Here is an 11893-nt window from a genome sequence, read left to right on the forward strand (position 1 = left end):
CTGAAAATGCCTTTTTTACAGTGAGAAATTTTCAGCAAAAATCAGCAAGCAAATTTACAACTTATCTCGATTTCTGAGCCTCACAGCCCACTGGAAATTTCCAAACAGCAACACAATGTTGTACGGCCACTGTACGGACAGTACAGACAGACTGTACGAACCTCGATTTTTGTGCAGAAAATCAGCTGCCTCGATTTCTGTGCAAAAACAAATCTGTCTTTTACTGTTTGCTCAGCAAAAATCTACCTTTTACTGCTTTGCTCATTCAGCTATAAGGATTTGCTTAAATGTTGCCTTGGTATGTGTGCCAAGTTGCTGCCTCCTTCTCCTCCTTGTCCAGAAATCTCCCTTGCTCTCTTGCTCTCTCTCTCTCAATCTGCTCATGAAAGAATGAATAACTTTTCCTCTTTTTCCTCCCTTAATCCAACCCTAAGTGACTTTTGGGTAATCCCTAAATCCAATGGCTGAAATAGATTGAGATCTAGGGCTGAGATTAAATGCACATTTAAATCTCACTTTCTATTTTTTAATTCACCCCACTTTAATAAAGACCCACTTAGTCATTTATTTCCAAAGTCACTTTTCCTTTCTAATTTTTCATTGACTTTATAAAAGTCACTTTAAAATTAAACTTTAGTAACTTTATCACTTAAAGTCACTTTTAAATTAGATTTGACTTTATAAAAATTATAAAGTCACTTTAGGAGAAAAATTAAATTCTTTTGGACACTTTTCCCTGAGCCAAAGATCAAAGCCTGAGGGAAACACCTGTCCTCCGGTACCAAATTTCAACACTCTGAACCCTCATGGCTGAAGAAAAAGGAGTCAACGAAGAAGTTTGAAGAAATGGTTTTTCTAATAAAAGCACTTAGCACCAAAAAAGGTATCAAAGATGCAAGAAGTGGCAGTAAGGAAGGAAAATGCTTCTATTGTGGGAAAATTAGACCATGCACCCTGGAACTGCAAAATCCAAGCACTGATGTACCTATGGATAAAGTCATAAAGAAGGAAAGTTGCAACGTGATTAGGGATTCTGTTGATGAAGACTCAAGTGACAAAATGATGATGAAAAGTCCTACAAAGACTCCTTGTCTTGATCAACATCTTCACAGCTCAACCTGTAGTGAAACGGGTCTGCAGAAGGGATGCCCAGCTGATTGATAGGCTAGGGGAGTCTAACCCAACTCTACCTTCAAAGAAAGAGGATGATGGAAACTGATAGTAGGAGAATGTCACCATGCATCAGCACCGTTGTACTCAGCAGTCTCATTGACCTACTTTTGTGGTCTTTTGTTGGACATTAATAAAATTATCTTATCTTAACTAGGAGAATCCAGTGGAGATCTATCTTCAGAATGCAGGTTATGCCAATCAGATGGAACACCAAGAAAAGTACCAAATCTGAAGCAGTACTGCATTGTTGTTGATTGAACAGGAATATTCTACAAATTTCATAGTTATTCTTTAGATTTTGAATGTAGATGCTTCAAAAGTGTCATGAATTTTGTATTCAAGGGGGTAAAAATAAGAAGTGTTATTTAATGTTAAGAAATGATGTTAGTAACAATCAATAAGGTGTTGTTAACATCATTAGAACTTAGAAGTCTGATTGTTAGTGGGTCACAATAAATGTCAATAACCCAACATTAGTTGTAGGTTAGTTGAGGAGGTAGTTAAAATAACTTCCCTCATATTTCTCTATCTCATGCCACGATTGTGCATTTTTAAAATACCAACTTTATCCCATGCTATGACCATGCATCTTGAAAACAAATAGGCCCCTATGAGAGCATTTTGTGCCACATTAGGTACAACATGAATCTTATATAAATGTGCAAATTTGTATAAAAGATCATGATTTCGTATTAATGTCTTATTACATACTTATAATATCTATATTAAGGCCAAAGAGGTGAAATATAGCCTACGTAGCTCTGAAATGATTACAAAAACTAAGGGCCTGATTACACTAACATTTCATGATTTCTTGGTTTCACCCCTCTTTTGTATGGATAGGGGTATTCAACTCAATTTAAATTGTACAATGCAGACTACCTTTTTCCAATATGGACTTATAACATGGAAAATATTAATCTAAGATCAGAATCCACTTTCTCCTTGGGGATAATTGTCAACAATAATCATCATTTCTTTTCTTTTAAGATCTCTTGATATGAGGCATTACATATATATTGCAGGAACAGCAACATCAGGCATTGTTGGGAGTTGATTGACTGGTAAAACATGACTTGTTATCTTCCATTGCAGTTGTTAAATACTGGAACCTTCTCCTATCCATGTCTAATGCAGATTAGATATTGAATTCCAGTAACTTCATTCATGCTTTCCCTAAATTTTTGGCTTGTTTTATTCCAGCATGTACCATTGATAACTCAAGAGTGAAGAAAGCTAATTTACTCACTATGGCATGATAATGTCCATGATAAATTCCCGATTAAATTACTATATCTGTTTTCATACATTTCCCAGATTTTATCCAGGGTAGGCTTCATCAAATCAATGGGCAAAACAATACAACATCACAAGTTACATGATAATATGATATGCTTGGGATCCAAATATGTGAGAAACATATCAAATCATATTGGCCACAATTTTCCCCGATCGGAGTGCAAGCCGGCCCTAGTGTGCTTGTACGGGCCCAAGGATTAAAGTGGCTCATTAAGAGCGTCACGGCCACCCCCCACATGCAGCCAGCATTTGGAGCGGTGGCAGCAAGCATGCGAGGGTTAATGCATGAGAGAGGCAGCTTGTTAAGGACAGTTGGAGAGGGTAAAACTTTGTTTGGGTTGTTGAGGAGAGCAGTGTGGGTGCTTTCGATCCTATGGAGCGGGTGTGTGAGGGGAATTCGAGACAAACAGAGGCAGCCAGCATCCTCAGAATTTGGTTACAAATCCTAGTATGTTATCGGCCTTCAACCTGCAATTTTAGTTAGAATGGAGCAGTGGATTCAGCCTTGGGTCAGGGAATTGAATGTGTCTGGGCTATGGGGGGGTGGGTTTTGGAAGGGTCGGAGGCATGGCCTCGCTGGGCTCCAAGTCGGGTCAGTGTCCATAGTTCTGCTCCTCCCTATGTTAGTGGAATTCGGGATTTGTTTGTCTCTCATGGGTGCATGCATGGTCGAGATGGTCGAGCGTAGGGATGGTGGAAATTCACCACCCATGGGGCTGGAAGAGTGGGCTGAGGGTTGGGTCTGCAGAGAATGGGGGGTGATTCAAATTGTTGCGGTGTAGGGAGAGCCAGGGGCTTAAGAAATCCCAAATATACCATCTGGTGGCAGAGGGGCGAAGGCAGAGAAGCTCGATCGGTCAATTTATGGGTCAGTCTGATCCTGAGGTCTCGAATTTCCTGGGTTGGAAACTTCTGTTTGGATGGAATTCATCTCGGGCATTGGTGGTGGGTTTGGATTGACGCTGAGCAATTGAAGTCGGCTATGGACAATGGGTCTTGATTCCCACTGCCTAGGTGTTTTGTATGGGGTCGCTAAGCAAGGGATTCGACGGGTTATGGGCTCAGTCCCACTGCCGGCTCGAAACCCATTTCAATTCCTGTAATTATGTCTGGTTGATGAAATCAATTATTGATAGAAATTGTTGCAATACTACTAATTACATGGTAGTAGTTTGCATGGCCAGTTTGTTTAAGCTCTGCACTAGGCAGAGGAAGGCATGAAAAAACAGTGGCATTAGAATCCTATGTTGGCATACAATTACTTGTGGACAGTGAAATAGGTTCCTTACTCAACTAGTGTCTTTTGAATTTGAAGCAGGTCTGCAGTGGGGGCGCGACCTCTGGCAGCATTGAGCACCCAACCTGCGGCCTTGGGCTGGTGGAAAGCTGAGAGCACGGGAAAAAGAAGAACATTTGACAGGCAACAGCAGCAAAATGGCTCAAGCGAAGGGAACAAAGAACAACGGAGGTGGAATTCGAGGACAGGGGAGGTAGAGAAAGGCAACCCCGTCACCGACGAGTCGTCCCAGCTCCTCCAGTGGGGCGGCTAGGACGGGACAAGGCAGCTCCAACCCAGTTAGGCAACTGATCACAGAGTGGGAAGAATAAATCTGGCAAATAGTGGAAGACTTTGATTTGGACATGGATGAGTGGCAAGCAGTGGCCCCGGATCCAGGCCATACTCGTGGAAGAGTAACGCAGTACAAGCAGACTGTGCGCCTAGTCTGGATGATGAAGAGCATTCTGGTGAAAGCTCTTGAACAATGCCCTTCTGACATGCATGCCTAAAAATTCGGATGTCACCAAAGAACTGCAAAAAATTCAGTTCCAACTGCAGCGAGAGAGTGGTCGGCTAAGCCGAATCGAGCAGCACATCCCTTGCATACCTCACTCGAAGCTGCCTGGTTCTACTGTGAAGGACCCCGCTCCGGTGGATTCTGCTGATGATGAACAGTGACAGTGCACCCATGGTCTTCATTTTGAATGCTTTGTTCCTATAGTTTTAGACTTATTATCAGTTATGTTTATAGTTATTTAGAGAATAGGAAGTATAAAGACTCTCAGGTATATATAGCATGGCTGGACAGACTTATTATTTTTTGCTTATGGATGGCATATTTTGCAGTTAGGTGGCCAACAGACCTGGCTTCCCACTGGGCAGATTGAGGCCACATAACTCTTGGACATATGGATATTTATTTCCGAAAATTAATAGAAAGGTACCACCAAGCTTACAAAAAAAATGGCCACAATTTGGCATCTTGGAATTGCCATTTCAAAGGGTAAATTAAAACATCCTACAAGTTGATTGCTTTATTCTGTCAATGTAAAAACAGCATGAATCACACCCAAAGAACAAACTACGATATATGCCAATTATAGGAAGGACTAACTTTTAGGTTAGCACTCATAAATCTAAACTTCAAACAGCTTTGCAACATGATTCAACATTAACATTTGACAACTTCGTACAAGACATTGTCTAGACTCTAGTCCCAATAATCAACATCTAAGATAAGCATATGTTGAATAGGTTTACGACTTTGCACTTAATCTATTTTGCCAGATTGAAAATGGTGGGTCAAAAAAATCCACAGTATATGATTTGATATGTGAGAAACGTATCAAGTCATAATTGGCTACAATTTGACATCTCGGAATTTCCATTTCAAAGGGTAAATCCAAGCATCCTACAAGAAGTTGATTACTCAACGTAAAGAGAGCATGAATCGCACCCAAAGAACAAACTACGATGACCACCAATTTTAGGCAGGACTAAATTTTTGGAGTAGCACTCATAAGTCTAAATTTTAAATAGCCTTGCACCATGATTAGACAAGTCTTTGACGGCTTTGTACAAAACATTTGTCTAGTCCCAATAATCAGCATCTAAGATATGCATATGTTGAATAGATTTACGACTTTGCACTGACTCTGTATTGGTAGATTGAGGATGGTGGATCAAAAATCCATGGTATAAACTAATTTAGACACCAAAGCACAACAAAAAAGTGTTACACTAATTGTCTAACAAGTGCAAGAATAGCTGTCCCAGGGGACAACTCAATTGGTGATCGAAGTAATGTGAAATCTGTGAAAACTGAAAGATCCAAGGTTCAAACCCCCCTGGTTGTGACCCAGTTTACAGAGAGGAGGACAGGTCGTAGACCCCAGAGGTTTACTAGTAGTTACGTGTCACGCGGGCTGTTGGGCTCCTCTGGGATACAAAAAAAAAGTGCAAGAATAGCTGCATTGTTCTTGGGAACAAATAAATAATTTCACAGTTCGAATTCAGTTTCAAGAGCAGATAATAACAAGAACTTGTAAGGAATGTTGTATAGAGAATGACTAGAGCAGCTTCAAACTTTTACTATTTTCGATTGCTCAATCTTAGCCAGATTTTCAAATGATATTTTTGAGCAGTAATGCTCAAACGGTCTGATAATTCCAGCTTCCCTTAGTCTTGACTGTTGGCATAAAATTGATTTGATACTCCTTGGTTCTATTGGCCTTGAAAGTTGATATACAATTAATGTGACTGCATTTCTGCATCAATTTATAGCTCAATTGATATCATCCTGGAGACAGGAGATGCATGACTGCCTTTTTATCGAAATTTGTTAAGGTATTATGTTCAACTTCTATAGACTCCCACTGGACAAGGAAGCAACTGTTTAGGTAAAGGACTTAGACAAGAGACAATCATATATCAGATCCTTACATAAGATGACAATGCGAATAAATCATCTGAACTTGTATAATTAGCAATAGATATTTAGTTTTTAATCCCATGGTGAACTGGACATATATAGGAACATGCTCCTGGAGCATCTCAGTCACCCAGAAGTATGCTCTACATGTGCATAGATCTTCAGGTGATGTAACGTTAAGCCTCTAACCTGAGTCAACAAATCCAAAATGTTAAACAGAAAATCCCATATCATGTAAGAAATAGAAGCAAAGATGCTCACTGCCACTAAAATTATCAAGAAAATGCTCATACGAATGTGCCATATCTCTGATGGATATCCATCTTATATAACCTCCTTATTCTACAGCTGAAAAGTAGAGAGGTTTGGCACATCCTATTACTGTGAAGACAGAAAGAGAGCTATATATACAAACAACACATAGATTGGTAACTCTCCCATGTTCATAAACCATTCCTACCAGATGGGTTTATTACAAGGAATAGTGAATGCAGCTTCAAGCAACAATTTCTTCCACTGTCCTCAGAGGGTGTAACAGGGACGAGCCCTTGCAATTGCATTGATATCCAAATGCTGTCACCCACCGTCTGTCAGACCTTCGACGAGACAGGTGGCTCAACAGTGCACATACTTCCATGACCTTGAAATGAAGTTTGGAAACGATCATGAAAATTAAGACATTCATTGTGGTATAATGAACGTGAATATGACTTGTACAGAGGCAGTTCATGGATTGAAGGATGATTTCATGGGAAGTGACTTCAGCACCAGCTGTATCCTACAGAGGTCAATCAATCTAGGCTGACCTCATTTCAGAGTTATGGCACACATCATGTCTGAGCCACTGTTATGTCTCTATACGTGATGGCTTTTTCTCATTTTCTGCTGGCCACCTTCCATCTGGATTGGTACCTGTGGTATTTGCTGGTCTATCTCCTGGTCTAGTTATTGATTTGGTTCCTCTCCCCTCTCCTGTTGCAAACCCTGTTTTATCCTCTGCAGTTTCTCCCCCCTTTTCTTGTATTCAGCCATTGAACTTAGGTCTCTATTTCTGATTCATGCCCACCACCTTTTGGCTCTCTTCCTACTATCCCTTTCTCAATGAATCATTCCAGCCCCAGCAGATGTGGGCGTGGCCGATGCCACAATCCTCCTCTGAACAGAGCTCAGCTTAATGCAGAGTCCTCTGTTCAGTCCTTTCATACACAGATGCTGCCAGAAATCAGGGCAGAGATTACACTAGCAGAGGCAGAGGCTCGAGTCAAACGCAGCTGCACTGCTGATGAGGAAACTGATACCGAATTTGCATTGTTGATCTTGGATATAAGCAACACCCATAGTAGAAACACTAAGTATTATCATAACATCAACCTTTGCTAGCAGATAAAGTTATCAGTGATCATGGGGGCAAGGTTTTAACGGAGATAAATGAATCTTACAATGAGATTTTACACTGTTTGGATGCTCTTCAGCTCCAAAGTCGACAAGTGAATCACTGAGTAGCTGCCATTGCCAGGAAGATAGCAGGGCTGGAGGATGAAGCGACCACAGAGGCAGCAGAGCATACCTCTGCTCAAGAGGAGACCATCTACCCTCCTTGATATGATCAGGTTTATTGTTTTTTTTGGCTCTTTTTTTGAGTGGTTAGATTACAGATAAAACTCAGACTAGCTCAGGATATTCAGTGAATTTCTCTTTTTGTCCCAGAATAGCCTAAAGAGAGCTGGTTAATTGTAATCTACTTCAGATTCTGTAGATATTGGCGCTGGCCTAATTTCCCAAGTGGTAGACTAGCAGCAGATAACTCTCTATAATTTATTCTCTGCTTAAAACAAACTTGATAACTACGTTACATAAAATTAAAATTAAAAAAATAAAAATAAAAAAATTCTTTGAATAAAGTATAGTAGCATTATTTTGGAAAATGGAAAAAATAAAATAGACAAGGTAATGGCCAAATATCCCATGTTAACCAGAAAAAGATAAAGCAAGTGCTAGTTTAAAAGTAACACATCCAAACCATAGATATGCCTTAAATATATCAGATTCATAGGTTTATTTCCCTTACAAATATTAGAAGTGTGGGGTGCTAGTTAACATTATCACAGGTATGTAATTGCAGGCCTCAGCACAATGCCTATTAGGTAGCTTTAACATAATCACAGGTATGTAATTGCAGGCTTCAGCACAATGCCTATTAATAGCTTTAACATAATCACAGGTATGTAATTGCAGGCTTCAGCACAATGCCTATTAGGTAACTTTGGTCACACCAGGATCCTATGTACGGCCTGCGATAGACCCTAAGAGCACAAATGTTTATTAGAAATGCAGCCCTATACAGCAAACAGAAAAAATAAAATGTTTAAATACTTTTTATAATATAGAAAGAGCCTTGGCTACAATACGTGTAAGCACCAACCACTGGGATGAACAAGATTAGCCCCATTGCCCAACAAAGAATTTATAGTTCTCTATCTTCATCTGTTGCCTTGGCTTCAATTCCACCCGTCCCTCCCACCCACCATCACAGTGGCCCTGCATCGCTATAATTTGACATACAGCACCATTGGTCAATTTCTACCTATGACATGGATACCTTGCCAAATGCCCTGTTCTAGCATTTTGGTTAATGACCCATATAAACAGGTAGTTGGCCTTAAGTCTTCAGTTATATCTTAGTTACAATACTTCAAGAGTCAAGAGGAATGAACTATGGAAGATATTTATGAGTAAATGAGGAGAGATTATGCGAAAGGCAAAAAAGTATTCCAATATTGTCCATCAACTTTCAAGTGTGCATCCAAGAAGCAAAAACTTAGATAACATGAGAGTTCCCAAAACTTTTGTCATACTTGTTTATACTTTAGAGCCACAGATTGTTGCCAGGATACGGATTGACATAATGACAAGTCAACCTACCTGGGCGTTTTGGGGCTATTTGACAAAGCAGTCGAAGGTGGGTGCCTTCCTGGAAGTGGTATGTGCAAAGTCTTGTGAGCAAACATTTGAAGATCTGTCATCAATCCATTCATCCGTTTAATATCTGAAACCTGCATTCCGATACAATTCATAAAAAAACATGAGAAGCAATAAGGCTTGTCACAAGTATTGATATTACGTATTCCAGAATCCAAACAAAGGAACAGCCCAAGCATGAAAAAACTTCATCAAAATGGGAAAGAACTAATAAGAAAGGTGAATGATTAACGTCATATTTCCTTTGAGTTTTTGGTTTGCCCACAAATTCCCTACAGAGAAACAATCCAAGCAAGAAAACGACAAAGAAGTGACAGAAAGGCTCTTGAATCTACTCATTGTCTAGCCGGTGCAGTTAAACCATCTACAGCTCCAAAACTACTATTTCGAATGCAACATGGTTAAAAGGGGGTCAAACAAAGAGTTATCCATCATTGATTGAAACTCCGACACTATATAAACTATTATTACTGGAAATATGGATAAATAACAATAAATAGTAAATACCTATTCCAATTACATACAGATTTCATTTTCATTTGCAGATGAAAATGATGAAGATATTTTCATGATAAAATATCGATTCACAGATAACAGTTAGAGACAAAAAAACAAAACATTGCCAGGTTGAAGAATTCTATAACAGAAGCATGCCAAAACGCGACTGTCTGTTTGCCACACATCCATCTTGCAATGTAGCCAGTATAATTTACCATAAAGGAGTTAAAAGTAATTAATTTTCTGAAGTTACCTGATAGCTAAGTCTTTGGGAAATATGAAACCGTATAAATGATTTTCAACAATACGAACCAGATTATTTCTTCAATTTCATGTCTTAAGCACAATTGTCTCTTACCTGTCTACTTTAACTAAGATTCTTCGTGTTAAATCAGACATAAGTACCTTTTCTTGCACCTACAAGGACTTCTATATTACAGAAAGAACATCCTCTAACAAATTTGGTCGCTTCCTGCTATAAAAACATTACATTTCTGAAGCATTTAAATTTATAAATTGTTTTTATTATTTGTTAAAGATTCTAGATCTAGAATGGTAAGAACTTTCCCAATTTTCATGCAGTGGTAAAAAGAAGTTACATGCGCATTTTATGGTGTCCACAGTTAAGAATGTTAGACAATTGTATCCTATATTTTTCATCCAGGAGTATGGGATCATTACAGTATGCATTCAAATTCCATATTGAACGTTCACTTATATCCCCATTTATGTTTATGCGTGTGCTCGAATCATAGACCTTAAGTTCACCCTGTAAAGCATGTAGAAAGAGAAGTAGTCTTCTTAACATGGAACAAACTACCAAATAAGGGATATGCCATGGGTATTTCACATGGAAGACATCACAAAGACAATAACCACAAGCAAGGAGACCCACAAAGCACACAATTCTCAAGTGCATTAGAAAATTCATCCTCCCTGAAAAACAGATCTGATTTCTCTCCTGTACAATGGGAGATAATTATTTTATCTGATACTGAGCAGCTAACCTGTAATGTAGAATTCTTCCTATGACAATTTTCCAGCTAATAATTTGACACGTTTTTGGGATTCGAGATGACATGACTAAATGCAGTCTAGTAAAGGGGAAAACAATGAGTGTTTCGCTTGTACCTCGACCCCATACTTGATGGCTATCCCTGCCAAGGTATCCATCTTTGAGACTGTGTGCTCAATATAGTTATTACTGGTGGCTGAAGATGTCGATGTTGACGGCGATGAGGCATCGGAGCTTGGAGAAACAGAGAAACCCAGATCCATTTTCTCTGTTTCAGCACCATTAAACGATTCATTAATGGAAAAAGCATGCCCCCCATGCCCCATCAATATACCAAACTCCTCCTCCTCATTTTACCTAAACCAGGTCTGACCCTATTCATAGACCAATTTTTCACTTCCTACTGCATCTGATCCCCTTCCTTGCAGATTCGAATCAATGATTTGCCGCCGCTCTAGCTAATATCAATGCGCAAATCACGGCCTTCAACTTCCCAATTGCCTGAAACTTCCAGAAAACCCTTTCCAGAGCCAAACAGATCTAATGTGCAGGAAATTCATCAATTGGAGAGCAGATCGGCGCGCGATTTCGTCGGAAAATGTCAGTCGGTGGGTTCTAACAACGAGCTACGATGTAGGGATCTTCCGAGACTGCATAATACGCAGCAGAACGTGCTCCACAAAATGGCCAAAGGCCCAAAAGGAAGTAAGAACAGTCAAATACTATAGAGCCTGCTATTTATTTTTTGCTCAAAAGAATATGCAACAACTACGGCACCTATTTCTCCCCTCTTTGACATCGTATTCGCTTGTTGTTTAGTTGTTGATTAATTTACCATTTTTTCCGCGTTCAGCAAAATATGTGGCCTTTGACGCGTTTTACCTCCATCCTTAATTTAATACCATCAACATGATTAACAGCAATTTCTGGCCATTTTTGTTGCTAAATTACGGGAGCGGGGTGGTATTTGTCCCCCGCATGTCCCAGTTAAACCTTTTGCACCCGAGGAAGGCTCATCGGTAAGATGCCATCCATTCCCAACATGGTCAAAATCTGATATTTTTGCCTTAGATTTGGAGATTCATATAATAAATGTTTTTTAACTTTTAAAATATATATATTATTAATAAAGAATTATTAATAATATTCCGAAGTAATAATTGAATTAATAACATTATATTACAAACTTAAATTTATTTAACATTTAATTTTTTATTAA

General features: G+C 39.2%; 1 protein-coding gene across 1 annotated transcript; it reads right to left on the bottom strand.

Annotated features, from left to right (window-relative positions):
- Nucleotides 1-9072: 9072 nt before the first annotated feature.
- Nucleotides 9073-11593, bottom strand: LOC149233514 (uncharacterized). The gene is made up of 2 exons (XM_089379781.1): nt 10791-11593; nt 9073-9235 (listed from the first exon to the last, which is right to left on the bottom strand). Exons 1-2 carry the CDS (start codon nt 10998-11000, stop codon nt 9101-9103), a joined length of 345 nt encoding a protein of 114 aa, XP_089235907.1. The 5' UTR covers nt 11001-11593; the 3' UTR covers nt 9073-9100.
- Between the last annotated feature and the right edge of the window lie 300 nt (nt 11594-11893).

Source organism: Pinus tabuliformis, chromosome J (assembly GCF_031772625.1).
Source record: "Pinus tabuliformis cultivar Carrire ecotype Pingquan chromosome J, CPIR1, whole genome shotgun sequence".
NCBI classification, from domain to species: domain Eukaryota; kingdom Viridiplantae; phylum Streptophyta; class Pinopsida; order Pinales; family Pinaceae; genus Pinus; species Pinus tabuliformis.